Source organism: Cyprinodon variegatus, unplaced genomic scaffold (assembly GCF_000732505.1).
Source record: "Cyprinodon variegatus isolate N-32 unplaced genomic scaffold, C_variegatus-1.0 Scaffold87, whole genome shotgun sequence".
Taxonomy (NCBI): Eukaryota; Metazoa; Chordata; class Actinopteri; order Cyprinodontiformes; family Cyprinodontidae; genus Cyprinodon; species Cyprinodon variegatus.
Genome location: NW_015150540.1, coordinates 1,260,353 through 1,277,871, shown reverse-complemented (window position 1 = coordinate 1,277,871; position 17,519 = coordinate 1,260,353). Strand labels below are relative to the sequence as shown.

The following is a 17,519-nucleotide window of genomic DNA, read 5'->3' as shown; positions in this document are numbered from 1 at the left end:
AATATAATATACAAGTTTCACTTTTTAAATGGAATTACTGAAATCAATCTACTTTTTCATGATATTCTAATTTTATGACCAGCACCTGTATAACCTTACTTGAACTCTATACAATACTATAGCAGGCTGCTATGGTATTGAGGCTAAGTAATGAAAATTGTGGCTGCTTTATACTTTTTAAAAGCATATTTGTAACATGGATCTATGTATCTGTTTGGCTGACATGTTGGAAATCACCAGAAGGATTGAAGAGATAATTAGCGAAGGCAATTTAGGGATCTTGTAGTTGCAACTGATCTTATAAACTTGCATACCATTCAGGAGTTACTGCTGGGCTTTGAGAGGGGAGATGTCACCAACCAGCAAAAGATTGTCTTTTCTTGAGCTCTGAAAGAGACATGCACAGGACTGAGTTTGAGACTGGGTTTGAAAACAGACAGGAAGGCTTCTGCGTGACAGGTTTTAGAACAGATTGTTGGTCAGCGGAGATTTGTGAATAAATCAAGTTTTTGTTTACCTTACAAGCAAGGCCAACTGTTGCAAGATTTGGAAATTCACAGACTCCTGAAATGCATCTTGCCAAAAGCCAATAGATACTGACTTGGATACAGAAATATTTTGGAGCAGTGAAATGCATTGATTCGTATATGGTCAGGCTATGATGCAAATCTTTGGTAACAGAAATATTTAAATTTATTGCTTGCATTTATTTATTATACAGCATTGGAAAACATAAAGAGTGTTGGTTTTGTTCTCCTAAACACTATAATAAAAGAAACAAACAAACAAACAAAAAAATAAAATGTCTTTTTCCATTTTCATACATTTTGAAAAAGCTCCAATGAGTCTCAAGAACGGCGTTAAAGTGCCACATACAAATCTGGAGCTGTGGGTTGTTGACCCCCCCGGTGAAGACTAAATGTTTACAGAATTAATAACAGAAAGTATTCCTGTGTTGTTTTTGAATGATTGGAAATCAAGAGGAAAAAAGGTAACAAGATGATGAATGCTAATTCTACATTCACACCAACAGCAGCAAAAACACGCATGCTGCTTCATTTTTTATGCTTGTACTAGTTTAGTTCTGCTGCGCGGTGAAAAAGTGGGTCTGATGCTCGTTGGGTGTAGCTACCCTATCCTTTCTTTGCCTGTAACAATGGCAGCTTTACAGTATATATGCTGTGATCAGTGGGTAAAACGTAGTTTTAATATGTTTTTCAGTGTGAAAGTCAAGTTAAAAACTTCATCTGTGCAGTCAGTTCATTTAGATTACCATCCTGCCTTCAAATATTATTTCGCTGTCGGAGCCGCTCAGACCCCTACATACCAGTGGTGCTCTGTCATGGGAAATCCCATTCAACATGAGCGCCTGGCCCAGTCATTTCTTTGCGGTTTGCCGTAAAGCTGGAAAAGCTGTTTTCATGTCCGTAATCCAAACTGCAGGCACCAGGATAATAAAAGCGAATGTTTTGTTGGCAGAGTTTGGTATTTTAAGTTAATTTAGGTGTTAATAGAAGAGTGATCATAGTTCTCTGCATCAGCAGCGATGTGTCCGTCTCCCTGCCTGCTCCTAGATCAGCTTCTCTGATTGGTTGATGCGGCGCGTCGAGCAGCAAAAGTTAAATTTTTCCAACTCGAGCAGCAGCTGCGTTTGCAGCGCATCAAACGCTCAAGACGCGCTGCTTCAGCTGCTAAGACGCGCTGCGCCTGCTGCTCAAAATGCACTGCATGACCTTTTACTGTGCCTTGATGCGCATCAACCATTGACTTTGCATGTAAACTAGCTGCCCCTGCTGCCTTTGCTGCTTTTGGTATGAACGTAGCATAAGACAAAAAGAGCACAGAACTGTTTTCTTTGGAGTGGTGATTGCTGTGCTTAAGAGGAGTATGTAGAAATGGGTATACAGAGCTGAATGATAACCTGAGGGTTGAATAAAATGTGTGTGATGGTTTAGACTAGACATGGGTCGTATATGGGCAAAAAATTAGCTCTGGACAAGATTTGGCTGTACACATAGTTCTCAAGAACAAATGATACACCTTGGAAGAACAAAGTGTTTAGATTTTGAACAAAAAGGAAAGGAGGTTTGGAATAGGGATGACAAAAGCCATCTTTGTTAAAATGGGGAAACAGTCACTAAACAGGAGGGTTAAGGATTGCAGTTTCAGCTTCCAAGCATCTACAGTTCGGTCATGGAACTCATTGCAAACAAATTACATAATCAGCCTCCTCATGATTCAAAGGGCCTAACACATACCCCATACACAACAAAAGACAAAAGCAACCCAGGCAGACAACCAGTTGTTCATTGATTTACATCTGCTTAAAAAAACATCAGTGCTCCAGATACAGATTACTATAGTGTGAGCTGAAAGAATTGACAGAGACTTCTGGATAGGTGTCAAATTATCTTCAGAAAAATACATTTAATTGATTACCTTCAGTTTAAGACTGTTTTGTGGTTACTTGTTCTTTTTTTCTCATGGTGTGATATATTTTCCTCGTTTTTATGACATGATATTACTTTTTTAGCTTTATAGGGATGGATAAATTGCATTGGTGAGCCAGATCTACCCTGCTGACTTTGAGATTAACACACATGTCTTAGATGAGCCAGGCAGATGATACCACCATTAGGACAACAGACATGATTTTTTTCTGCAGACACAGATATCATAGCAGAAAAAGGCATTGCACATTCAATTTATAAAGGAATCTAAAGCATTTCAAGACATCCTTGTTTTTCGTGATATGACATTTGAAGATGCCTGCTTTAAAAACATAATTTCTTATAAGATATCAGGTTACATGTTATAAAAATAATTATGTAATAGCTATGCAAATGTTCCAGCTTGCATTTCACAATAGAATATTGTAATATATGGTCGGAAATGGGCTCGGTCAAAGTAAATATAGTCAACTGCATATCCCTCTTACTTCAACGACGCAGAGGTAAATGTTTTACAATTCTATTGCTTGATCACAGAAACCTCTCAAGTGATACTATGTTCTACTGCTCTACTACTCATTTGACACCATTGATCAACTTGGGGCTCATTTTGATGATGGCTTCTCTGAAAAACCTTCAATACTCAGTTTGTAATATTTTTTAAAGTATATTAATCCATTTTTAAAGAACACTTTAGCTGGCTGGATAAGGTATCAGTCACATCAAGGCTTAAGTTAAACTTAACAATATTACCAGACAGCATTTATTTTTTTTATTTTTTGTTATAAATGAACAATTCCTTGTTGCTTCATCCATATTTTAATGCTAGAAAGGTGGGATGAGGAAACAGTCACACATCTGTAGACACGAGGATGTAATGAGCTGGAAATTGAGGCATACAGGTGTTGCATAATTGCCATTGCTGCTTTAGTATAGCACTTACACACATTTTATGAGTCATTGATGGCTTTCCACTAAAACACTTTTCTTTAGTAAAAAATAAATAAAGAATATGTTTTTGACAAATCTCTGTGAGTATTCAGGCACAAAACAGCTTGCAGAAATTTTGACAATTCACTTTCATTTCTGATTCTCCCATGCTCCAGAAATGTTCACCGTACAGGGGGTGACATAGGCTTTCATGATGTTTCGTGGTACCAACTAGTGTGTATAACAATGTAGCAGTCTGGCATTATTTCACATTGATTATATACTATGTTGAACAGAATTGGTAACCATACAAGTCAGGGACTCGATCTCTTTGTTTAAAATTAGTGTTAAACTAACATAAAAGCCTAAAATATACAACTTTGAATGTGGAGCTCATAAAAGAAGAGTAAAACTGTTACCTGATAATAAATTGCAAAACAAATATTGTGTTGATGAGGTATATTCAGCCACATTAACACAGGAGAGAAATGTGAACCAAATGCAACCTTTATGCCCATATGAACTCCATATCTGACTTTTTCACAAAGTTGGAATGTCTTAATGACCTATAGTATAACCTTATAAAAAAAAATTATTTTAGTCATTTGCATATATATAGTACTATCTGATAGTTTTCAAATCATCTGCAGTCTGAACGGTCATTTTACACTTTAACTGACTTTTAGCTCATTGCCCATAGTTACGTTTTTTTTGTTTTTAGGAAGCTTTGTTGAACATTTCTAGAACATGTCACTTCCATTTTTATGTACTTCCATAAACAATGGACTGCTGTGTGATGACTACACTCTCTTTGTTTGTATGTGAGTCACTTCGGTGTCCTTAACTATTCAAACAGTGATATGAGTTCAGTCAAATTTCATTAGTAACATGAACAACAAAAATACAGAAAGCATTCTGTCTAAAGATCAAAACATAGCATATAGTGTGAAAGGATCCACCTTCACTTGATAAAAACGAAATAAGATCCCAATACTCACCTCTAATGTTGTTCAAATATAGTGAATACACTGAGCAAACACAGACAGCTAAGAAGGATAAGCATCACTTTTTAATAGCTAAGACAACACAAGAAAAAAGCGCTAATAAGGAAAAAGGATTACAGTATTAATATTTTGCTGTTGATGACTAACACTTTGTCATGAAGCTGCCAGAGTTTCAGCAAATCCTTTGCTGTTGGCACTATAGGATCAAAATGGCTGTATAAAAAAAAAAAAGATGTGATCCTAAGTATTACACTATACAATCTTGGTGCTATATGCTTTATTAAGGAAATACAGTATGGTGTTTGGATTTTGCCAGATGTCATTCTTTAGTCTTTCAATTTTCTGGATAGATTTAGCAGTACCTGCACTTCTATGGATTTCATATATTTATCATGATAACTTTTGTAACAGTCCCATGATTTTACTATTTTGAATCTTTTACAAAAAAAAATTCAAAATGAATAATGTGATGATTTTTTTTCCGAAAACACTTATTTTAACTGTTAACGACATAATCTGGCTTTAAAATATAACTAATGATAAAATTGTCATTAGAATTATAATATTGTTCTATATGAATATCTGTTACTCTTGTTTCGGTCATGGCTTTTATTTATTTATTTATTTTAGATATGATTCACTATTCATTTTAATAATTAAACTACTTTGGAACAGCCTTCGATCTAGAATCAAGATTTTAACCAACATGAAAAAAAGCAATTCAAGCAAGTCCAAATTCACGGTGAAGAATTTTAGTGAATCACTATTGTTTAGCATTGATATTTTAATCTGGTAACCCTTGACCTTCAATGATAAATACAAATGATGATAAATACAGCTTAAGGTTAAACTACAACCACTTTGCATTGAGGCTTATTTGCATCACTGCTTACAAAACCCTTTCCTTGTGTTTTGAAAAGAGTAGGGGTAAGGAAGCTAGTAAGGAAGTATTAAATATTTTTTAACTACTCACAATCTGTTCCTTTTGAAACAACAAATGCATTTGTTGACAGAAAAGTTTGACACTGGTTGTCTTGGGCTTTTTGCCTTTCCTGAACATTTAAGGCTTTGGAAATTTAGAAAAAGCATAAACGCTGTAGGGTAAGCACTCATATTATAAATCTGCTGTTCAGCTGATGCATTTTGTTTTTTTTTATTATTATTATTGACTAGGTTTTTATATCTTCACTGTCTCTGATAGATCCTCTGTGATGAAGCAGAGAATGAGAAGGAAGGTTGTAAAAATGACTCATTAATACTGCAATATACAGGATAATAAAGGTTAGGAATCTTTATTCTTTTGTAGTTTACTATTGTGTTCTTGATTTTTGGAACTAAATCCATTCCAGCGCTTCTCACAATTAGATTTCTGATTATCAGCTTTGAGCTTTTAAGTCTGTCCCCCTTAAATTACAGTGAACATTATATAAATTAAATGCTGATTATACTCAGTAGATTGCATTCATTGTTGATTTGACGCACAATGAAATTTAGTTTCATACATTATCTTACATTTTCATTTAATTGGTGCAGAGACCTATTATAATTAGAATTTTGTTCACTAATCTTCTAGATTATTTGTCTGACCTCTTTTACTGTCAATATTTAACAAAAACACAGCTGTTACAATGCAAAAGAAGACCAGTTAATCGGCTAGGGAAAAAAAACTGGAACACTTGCATTGAACTGTGAACAGTGACTCTTGAAAAATCATTAAATAAACACCTGGTGTATCAGACTGACTTTGATTCTTGGCAAAAACATCTCTTTGGAGACTGTGTTCTCTTTATTCTTATTAGACTGATCTCAGGAACAATGGATGCAGAGATCTCAGTTGGCGTTGTGGCTCAGCTGATTCACTTTGCCATTACTATCCAGGTCACAGCAAGCTAAAGAGTAAGCAGCCTTTTTTACATGGCTGAGACTGGGTGCCGAATGGCACTAGTAGTACTGAGAAGCCTGCAGGAGCAAAAGCACATAAAGCTGTTGGTCTGTTGGCATAACTGGAAGATGAGGACAATCGATGAGTAGAAAAAATCGATGAGTAGAAAAAAATACCTTAATAAACATATATATATATATATATATATATATATATATATATATATATATATATATATATATATATATATATGTTATTTTGTTCAAACATTAAAGTAGCCTATATTGTAATACAATGAAAATACATTATTACAAAAATATATATTTTTTGCTTTTGCTTGGGTATCATCACACAGCTTCTATAAAGAAGCAAAAAAACAAACAAATAGAAGTAGAAATTAAAAGTATTATTTTAGGACCTTTTATCAATAAGTGTTATATTGACTGTGTGATTTTCGGGGTGATTTTCCAGTCGTTCCAGAATGATTCAGTCTGATTGTGCATCGCGCGTCATGTAATGTACAGGGGGTTACGAGGAGCGATCAGCGTCCCACGACTACTTCCTGATCAGTAATCGTGAGGCTGTCGTAGGCAAATTGCTCAGTGGGCATGCGCAAACAAGGATTCTTCTTTTTCTTCTTCCTCTCAGATATAAACACAGAAGCATGGCGGGGGTGCAATGAGTGAAATGCAGTTCTGTCTGTAAAATTGACAGACCATAGTAACCATGTTTGCTCAGCCATGTCTTTGTCTAAATATGTTGTCATCTTTTTTTTTAGGGCTTTCAGCACAAAATTGCACAAATTGCCAAGGCAGTGCGTTTCTCTATAGTGAGCTTAATATTAGTGTTGCACCGATACCGATACCAGTATTGGACGGGACCCCGATACTGCCCTAAAACGGTGGTATCGGTATCGGCGAGTACCAACAAATATGGCACCGATACCCTTTTGAGAGCCATAAGTTTATTCAACTATTGTCACCCATTCCAGGAAGGCAATAAAAAGTTCTACTGTATTCACTTTGTATGAGATTTTTTCCTGCTTCACAAAGGTAGGCAGCAGCTCGACAAAGCCATTATGGCAATTATTTTACATTATTATGGTATCGGTATCGGCCGATACTGCACAGCCAGGTATCGGGTATCGGGGCCAAAAAATGGCATCGGCGCAACATTACTTAATATTCCAATTCTATTTGTTTGGCTTTCGGATAGGCGAGTCAGTGCAGCTCCATCTCACTGCGGAGCTGAATCTGACGTGGTTTTTAGACGTGCAGTTTAGAGCAGGTAGATCGCATGAGAGCATCGTGCTGAACATACATCGTGAGCTGTGAACTCACACTGTACGACGAAACCCTGCGGTTTCGTCGTACAGTGTGAGCTCCAGCTGCAGTCAACGATTGAAAAACTTAAACAGTTTATGCCCGGCTTAAGATGTTTCCTTACTACATCACCAAAACCCAATTGAGAATGCATGGACCCAGCTCAAATTTGACATTTACCATTAAGGGCGACAACACTTATCTCTAAATAGCATTTTGGAGGCTCAAGTTTCTACCCTAGAAGTTGTGAGGTGGTCAGAGAATAATTATGCAATCCGAAAAATATAATAACAAATAATTTACAAAAAATGAGATGTGTTGTCTCCTGCCAGATTCACCAGTTGTTGGGATTTGTTTGGAAAGAATATGATTGGAGATTACTGCCAAAGGATGAAATAAACCTATGAGGAACCACCTTTAAACAACCTATAAACAGCTTTAGATTAGTGGGATGCATTGGAAATAGATATAACATGATATAACATATACTGAAAACTAAGACATAAACATTAGCTCATAGAACTTGTTCCAGTTTTCAAAATACTGTATTAACACTGAAATCATTCTTTTCTGGGAGCATTTACTGCCATATTTCCAAAGGCTAAATCATGTTTTTCTACAAACAGAACAAATATATGATACCCACATACAGTTCTAATGAGCACCATTGCCACTTCACTGGGGCAGTGCCAGTGGAGCTTAGTGAATTTCTAAAAAGGCACAGTTATTTAATGGATGCTATTTAAACCTTAAAAGTATATTAAATATATGCTTGGAGCTCACTATCTAGCCAGTATGCATTTTAAATGCTTTACATAGATTGGCTACAAGGGAATAGGGAGGGAAGTGTGTAAAAATAATGTGATCAAAATTGTGGGTAGCCCTTGTTTAACTAAAGAAAGACCCACAATGGTCATAAATATTTATAACCTCAATCTGAAAAAGGTAATAATACATAAAAAAACAATGAAAATGAACAAATGAAAGTGAGATATTGTCATGATGGGTCTCTGTGATTAAACCCACACGCAGAACACCACATGAAGCAGGGTAAAAGTTTAACAGTTTATTAAAAGATGCTAACACAGAATTAAACAAGCACTGGTTCTGGTACTGGTCCGGGACTGGCTTCACAGAGTAATCTGCAGAGAGGAGTCGTTTGGTTAGCCAGGTAGCTGTGATGTCATGACAGAGTCTTAATTCTGATTTGTACCTGATGAGGTTCAGACAGTTCAGTGGAGAGAGGGAACTGGTTGGGTCCAGAGATTGTGGATTCAGCAGAGAGCTTAGCAGCGGCAGAGCTTAGCTTCAGGCTAGCGAGGTTCAGACCTTGAGTTGTTCTCCTAGTTCTCTCCTGAGAACTAACTGGGAGATACAGACTGAGGATCTTCAAGTTTGGCTTCTCTAGGCAGGCAGGCAGGTTTCTAAACATGAGCTCCTCCAGAGCTACAGTGTTCAGTCGGGTTTTCCTAGGAGCAGAGAAGACAGAGACTGGTTAGGATCAGGTTGCTCTCTTGAACAGACAGAGATTCTTAGTATAAGCTGAGGCTCAAGTTCCGCTAACCAAGACTGGTCAACACTCCAGCGCTGAAGACAGGTCTGGCCGCTGCTTATGTAGAAGGTCTCCTGATGGGCTGATGATCCTCAGGTGTGCAGGAGGCTCCAGCTCAGGAGACCCATAGCGCTCTCTGCTGGAGACAGGTGGCAGAATCTCCAGATCCCAACAGAAAAACATACAAACAGGAAGGGATCCTCGGCGCCCTCTGGAGGGCAAGCCTCTGGATCCCAACAGATATTGCTTTTTCACCACGCTTTAACAAAGTTTATAACTTAAACCCTTGAAACAGGCCTGAAAAAAAATTATGATACCCGGAAAAATATTCAAAATAATGTGACCTAAGGGTTACGTTACCTAAAGCTGTGTCCACTAATTAGCATCTTGTAATCTGTCAGTGGGCCTTTATATAGGGCTACAGGTAATCACTGTGCTGCTTAGTAATGTATGTACCACACCCAACATGGATCAGAGGTGCAGAGGTCTCACTGAGCATTACAGAAATCATTTGAGAAATCATCTATTTCATAGATTGACAGACAGACAGACGGATATGATTTTACAAGATGTTCTTTTTTTATTCTAATTAGATTTCCCTAATTTACTGACCGCATTGATTAATAGATAAAGAACATTCAAAGGTATTTTTGAGGATTCCTCTCACTGTTAGCTTTCTAAAGCAGGATTATATATTTGAAACTGTTTTAAGAAGAAGTAAGTGTTCGGAGTAGATAAGCAAAAAGAGAATAGAAGAGAAAATAGAAGAAAAAAATAATGCAACTGCTTTTTGCATTTACTTAATCATATTTAGTTACTTTAACACAATTGTTTTATGTCCTACCCTGCTAACATGAAACAATAGTGTTACAGTAACTAAATATGAGTAAGTAAATGTCAAAAATGGTTGCATTATTTTTTCGGGGAACGATGGTTAATCATATCTTTAAATGGGGACTATTAAATTTCTATTGCATACAGAATGCCACAGGATGGGGCTCATCTAAGATGATCTTGTCCTTGGCAGTGTAGGCAAGTGCATTTGCTGGCATTTATGGGTACCACAATGCTAAGAACATAGTTTTTTAAAGGTTCTTGCAGCAGTCATTACATACCAGTTGTAGTCAAACTGAACTGACATGATTTTTTGAGGATAAAAATAATCTAAGAGTATAGTTAATTTTGACTAGGCAATGATAATTTATTTTATGCCTTAATGAATTCTTATAAAGCTATTTAGAAATGCATTCTCTGCATGATTTACAAATAGGATTCTCTGCTTCCTTTGTAGGCTGTATTCAATGTCACAGGGGAGGAAAATTTCACCTCCTAGATCAATTTCAGCCTAATGAAAGAATTTGAGTTTAGACTTAAGTTGTTGTCCTCGAGGGCCACTGTCCTGCATGTTTTAGAGGTTTCCTTGCTCCAACACAGCTGATTTTAATTGAAAACTGATTAACAGGCTTTTGTTCAACTGCAATCATCCTAATCAGCTGTGCTAAAGCAGGGAAACCTCTCAAGCCTGCAGGACAGTGGCCCTGGAGGTCTGATTGATCTAAAGTTTTTGCTGAAATAAGTCAGGAAAATGTCACTGAAATATTGCAGTTGGCTTAAAACAGTTAGCTTCCTAGCCATTTACTTTGGCGTTTAAACAGGGAGCCTATTTGAGCAAGGAGATTATACTGCCTGGAGCAATGGTGGTAAAGTACCTCAGGTAATAGGGTTTAATAATAACGGATAGATCAGTGGTGGTTGATGCAAGGTAGGTCCATTGTATTAAGGGGGGAGCAGAGCCAAAAGGTAGAGATTCTTTTTTTTTTTTCATGACTTAACTGGTTGTCATAAGTCATAAGTAATGACTTAAAACAAGAGTAGGATCACAGACTTGACAAGCAGGAAATGTTACCACCATGCTTTCTGAACTACTGTAAGACATACTGAAAAAAACGTATCCTTTGGCAAGCACTATGATTAGAGTCGCTGCTCTCCCACTCGAAAAAGGTATATTAATGTGGCTCAGGAATCTGTCTGGAATACCTCTTAAACACATGTGTATTTGGATTTCAAAAATGAGAAAAACATTTTTTTTATGATTATGACAGAGAGGGAGAGGAAAAACACCACTGCATATCTCTTTATACTATGTAGATTTTTAAAAACAAGCAAATTTGTATTGAAGTGGTTGACACTTACCGGTAGTGGTTGAAAGTTGTTGACGCTTTCAACCAAGTCAAAAGGAGTGAATCCTTTTAATGCTGACAGAAAAAGTGGTTTTACTCCAAACTCAAAGAAGGGTGAGTACATATAAAAAAAAAAAAGGAAAATAAAATTATTGCTTTTTATTTATCTAACTGCATTTAGGGCTAAGCCTCTGCAGAATGTACACATGGTCTCAAACAGAGCAACCCCGGGTCTATTTTCCAAAAGGACATATGGTGTTCATAAAACTGACACAGATAAGATATTCTTTACCACTTTTAGAAAGGAATTGAAAAAGTGAAATATTGGTGCAAATGACTGAAAAAAATCAATTTATTGTGTGACAGAGCACTGAAATAAAAGGAGGCATCATTAACACCTTCCAAACACCTTCCTGCAACACTTCACTTACATCCCGCAGGATTCAGCTTTGTGACGTCAAAGCGCTGTTAGAATTGTTAACACTTACATTATTTCCAGGAGTTAATAAAACACAAATGTGAGGTAAATGTTCTACCAACTTTCAAAGTAAAATCAAGGGAAAAAAGGAAAACTGATATTTAGATGTACCTGGGTTTATAGGTAAATTCAGCTTACAACTGATGGTCAGCAAGATTTTGACCTCAAACAAACACAAACAAAAGTAAACCTGCTGTAATAGTTCTCACAGCTACAAAATGTTCTTCCAAAAAAATCCACCTTGATGAATTTGAACAAGTCATTTATCCATTTCTTGCTACATTTTTCAATTTAAAGGAGCTTGCTTTTCACATTGATGTTTACAGAATCAATAAGCATATAAATATCTAGTTAATGTGTTGAAAAATATCACACATTTATAGCCTCTGTTACCATAAAATCTTACTCCAAAGGGCTATTGCAGCGAAACCTACATGTAAGTGGATTTACAGGAGCTGTAATGAGAGGAAGGTCACAGGAACACACTGAACAGCTGTCCTCGCAACACAAGCTTCCACATTGCTAGTAGGATCAGAGCAGGGCTGCAGCTGATCACATCAAAGGCATCCGCTGAGTGAAGTTAGGGACAGTGGAAAGGATGTTATCACTCCCACAGCAGTCAGTCCACTGCATGTGGAGAAAACCTTTGGTGAGTAAAGTTTATTTTGTTGCAACAATAACAATAACAGAGCGAGAGAAAGCAATCCCTTGTCTATTGACCCAGTCATCCACTCTGTTTTAAGTTTATGAAATCAGGATGCAAAGGTAACAGGCTCAGGAAATAAACACAGACATCTATATCTCTAGAAACACTTCAACCAAGTCGACCACTTTGAGTAAAACCTTTTAATGCTGACAAAAAAAGTGGTTTTACTCCAAGCTCAAAGTGTGAGCTACTCTATTTACACTACCTTAGTCCAGTCACCCGTTGTAGGAATCACATTTCAACTGCTTGTATCCAAGATCTTGTTCTTGCAATCATGATGAATATCTTATGAGAATTGAACAAAGATGGATGGAATGTAGACAAACCGGCAATTAGAAATCCTTCCTTTGTTGACTCAGCTTTTCCTACATATGAGCCCACAGTTTGATTATTTAAATCCTGCCCTCACCTACCATCAGGGCTTTACATTAGTATCTACCAACCCACTGAATGAAGATGCATTTCAGCACTGATGGGTAACACAGCCACATCAACAAGCCACATTGGTGGGGTAAATTCTATAAACATTGGTCTGTTTGTGACCAGAGCATGTGAATGGAGCAGAGGGCTGCACAATTCCAGCTCTAGAGGATGTTCGCTCATTTGCTCCGCCACTCAAAGTTGTGCCAGGACGCTCCGCTCAAAATTCGCTCTGCGCTCACCTTCATTTTCCTGCTGCTCCGGTAAAATCGCTCCACGCTCGCTAAAATTTTCAGAAGAAGGCATTTTCTAATATTTTTCCTTCTTGTAATTATGCCAGAGCCCTGGGACACATGGCGTTTGATTTAATGATATGACCGTTACATGGCTGTTAAATTATTGCACTGTGACCGTAACACCTCACTCCATTCATGTTGCCCTGCGTTTCCTATTTAATTATTAATTTATTTTACTAGACTACCGGTACATTAAAAAAGGTCACTTCACATCCCATTTCAGATTAGATAATAGCCTATAATGCATTTATGTGATCAAATTTCAAAAACAGGCTCTTACCACAATGATCACTTTATGTATAATCTCAATCTGTATTGTTAAGTATAGTTAGTGTATGTTTTTATGATATTTTATCCCACTTTTTATCACACAATATGCAATCCTCATCTCTGGAATTCTGTGGTAAAGTTGAAACATGAACTATAACAGATTATAGGCACAGACTACAGCATAGGCATTGGCCTAGGTTTTAAGTCAAAAATGAATTTAGATAAAGTCGGAGCAAACTGGAGCAGAGCAAAATCCTGGTTCCGGCCTTTGAATTGAAAACCGCTCTGCACTCCACCATATTTCTTCTGCTCCACTCCACTGCTCGCTCCACGCTCACATAGTCTGTTTGTGACCGATATTACTTTTGACAGGGTATGAAGTCCAAATTCTACCCAAAGTGCTCACAAATGATGAATTAAGAATACTCATAGGATAAGTTTTATTTTAAACACACTAATGTGCACCACTCTCCAACCAAATTTTTCAGTTTTATGGTTTCAGATTTTTTCCTAGTGCTGTGCAGATCTCTTTCTGCGATTTCATATCAACTTTTGTCACTTTGAGGGTGGAACCAATCAAAGAAAGTAATTTGACTTTAATTGGCTACTTTTCAGGAAATCCCTCCTCTTCCTAATTATGGCTATTAACATTAGCTTTAGGGCAGGGATCTCATGCTGGTTCCAGAAAGGGCCGTGTGGCTGCAGGGATTGCAGTACATGTACGCCATCCAATGCAGATCATTGGCGCCATCATCTAGTAAAAACTAGTGTAATTGGATGAGTCATATAACACAAACACTGATTGGTTAGCTATTCATCAATGCTGACGTCAAAGAAAATCATCAGACACAAGCAGGTGTTCTTCAAACTGCAAACATGAATTGTCTATGCCATGCAACAATGTTGAGATGTCTAAAACGTCGGACACTGGGAATTGGGAGATAGAGACCAACAAGACCTCCCTCATCCTTGGCCCTATCTCAAAAATTTTTCCAAATAGTCAAAAAAATGAGCTTTCAATTCATATAGTGGCATCTGGCTGTTTTTTTTTTAAAGGTTATTTTATACTTTAAGTACTTTTTGGAGCTTATACTTTTTCACTTTTACTTGAGTAAAGAGGTCAAGTTGATACTTCAACTTTTACCAGAGTGTTTTTAAACTGCAGTATCTATACTTCTACTTAAGCAACATATGTGTGTACTTTTGGCACCACTGTGAAGTAACAGCCAATGTAAATGCTCAGTTTTAATCATAACAACAGACTAATGATACATGCAAACGAATATCGCGAAAATGATTTTTATTTTATCTCTGTATATTTTATGTTCTCATGTTGATATTTTTTGGAATCAGTGTCCAGGGATTGTTTCATAAAGGATGAGGAATTACCATCAAATTGTTTCATGCCATGAAGAATGCTGATGAGTTCGCTGCTTGTTTTGTAGCTCTAATATAGAAGTTCCTTGAGAGCCTTTACTGCATCAAAATTTGATATATAGTATTTGAAAATGTCAAAAAAGTGGCCTACCATGACTATGAAGCTGATCCCAGTGGGAAATGTGTCCTCTGCATTTGATAGCCATGTCAGTCCACGGACTGACTGCAGTTCTACTGTAAGGTGCCTTGATCAATGACCGGCATACCTGACATGTAACAACCATACTACGCTTATTGCTTTAGGTTAATAGACTATATTAAATAGGCTATGTATGGTTCCAAAATAATAAAAAAAATTCCATCATCCCCCTTCTTTCTTTTTTTTTTTTTTTTAACAACTAGACTACTGGTATCACATAACAAACAGGATCAGAGATGAGGGGCAGAGCTGTCACAGTCCAACATGTTCTGTCAAGAAATCTTACTTTGAGTTGAGAGTGCGGAAAATGACCCAAATAAAATAAACCCTACTACCCCATTTAAACATTTAACTGAATCTTTATGTGTGAAAACCTGAAGGCAGAATTATGTAATCCCTCAGTAGTTAAAATATTCTACCTGGACTTTTTTTTTTATAAATAATGAGATGATCTGTTCCCATTATTTATGTAAATCAGGCATATCATACCTGTTTTCTCTATGAAATTTCACTCTAGGAAAAACAAATCAGCAACACAATACAAATCAACAATATCCAGTTCAGTCAAGCATTTACATTACTGTATGTTTATTTCTTATGGTACAACTTTGTTTAGTATACTTACTGTGTATGATGATGAAGGCTGATAAAATCCAGCATATTCATACAGACAGATTATGGTTAGTTATTTTCAATTTAAAGACTGCCTCACAGAGTGATACAGTATAAAATAAAATAAAAATGCAGGAGTAACCCTACATTTCTAATAAGAGTTAGCAAAAGATCATGTTTTACAATTGGGGTACTCTTACCATGGACCTTTTTTTTCTACATTTCCACGATGTAGTAGCTAAAGACAAAATTAGATATCTTGCATAGTTGGGCATTCTGGAAGATGATGCTGGATTTGTATTGCTTTAGACAATATCAATGATGATTGGGCTATACGACACTTCATTTCATATGACACTTCATATCATACAGAAAACATATTTTCTGTATGATAAACACTAAAAGTCAAGAGAGCTTAATCAAATTATGTCTTGATTAACGTATGACCATCTATGGCATAAAAAAGATTTATTTTGGTTTAGAATAGGGGTAAACATAAGAATATTACAGAAGCTGACAGCCAATGTTCAAAAACAACTTAGGCAAGTAAAAGATGAGACATGATTTTTCTCTGTGAGGAAATAGACAGATTTTTATGAAGCTAAGTACAAAAAGAACCAAACATTTCAGAACTTCCACATTTTAAGGTACTATCTGAGAAGCAATCTGAAAACTGCACTTTCTGGGGTTTGCATTGATAAAATAAAGAACACTTTCCTCAGTACAGATTTTCTAATGCATTTTTCAAACTTCAGAAAATACGGTGATAAGCTTTTATTGTTTTTTCTTGTTATAACCTTGTCTTGTTGTTTTTACTGTGTGAACACAATGTTTTTCAGGTATGCAGTGTGATCAACATTCAAATTTTCCATCACCAAATAAATTTCACATAATGAAAAGAAAACAGTTGATTTTGAGCAGATTAGTGTTGCTTGACTGGTGTAAAAAGACTCCTCAGTAAGAACAGCCGCCAAGCCTGTGATTCTCAAGACTATTTAAAAAGTTGAAACCCCACAGGGTGAACGACAGAGGAGTTACTGAGAGATTTCAGCAGATGTTAGGTGTCATATTGTATTACATTTTTTGCTTGAAGAGGTACTAACAACCCCTTTTAACCCAGTCAACAATGCAGACACATTTACTATTTTTCATTTATAACCATTTCTGTGTCTTTGTTCCTGTTTTTTCGCAGATCCCTCAAGTGAGTTATGCCTCTACAGCTCCAGAACTGAGTGATAACACCCGCTACGACTTCTTCTCTCGTGTGGTGCCCCCAGACACTTACCAGGCTCAGGCTATGGTTGACATCGTCAAAGCTATGCGATGGAATTACGTCTCAACTGTGGCTTCGGAGGGAAACTATGGAGAAAGTGGTGTTGATGCATTTATTCAAAAATCTAGAGAGGATGGTAAGTCTTATTTTCTGCAGACATATAAGAAGGTTATATTAAATTGTTATTTTAATCCAATCTTTAGAGTAATGAAAAAAATTAATTTACCTCTCTGGGGACTGCTGATTTATTATAATAGATATATTTATTTTGAATTACTGACATAAATAATATTAAACTAAAAGCTAACTAAAAACTAAAAAAAGACATTTGTAAACTTAATTTGTTTTATTGATCTATCCAGCATTGCTCATTATTACTATTTTCATATCTTGAAAACACCTAATATGACGAGGTATCCCCTTTAGTGTATTTTGCAAGTTTTCTAAAGAGCTTTCCCTTTTTTGTTTTTGTTTTTTTCCACAAAGACTGCTTCTGCTCTTATTTTTTTCCAGGTACTTAATCATTTTCAAAGAATATGCTTTTTAAAATCAGGTTGTTGCAGCCCCC

General features: G+C 36.4%; 1 protein-coding gene across 1 annotated transcript in view; it reads left to right on the top strand.

Moving 5' to 3' along the window:
• Positions 1-17,519, top strand: part of LOC107083902 (metabotropic glutamate receptor 4-like) — a 212,905-nt gene that overhangs the window by 131,656 nt on the left and 63,730 nt on the right. The window contains exon 3 of the mRNA XM_015373449.1: positions 16,871-17,087. Within this exon, the coding sequence (XP_015228935.1) occupies positions 16,871-17,087 (217 nt within the window). The remainder of the gene's footprint in view (positions 1-16,870; positions 17,088-17,519) is intronic.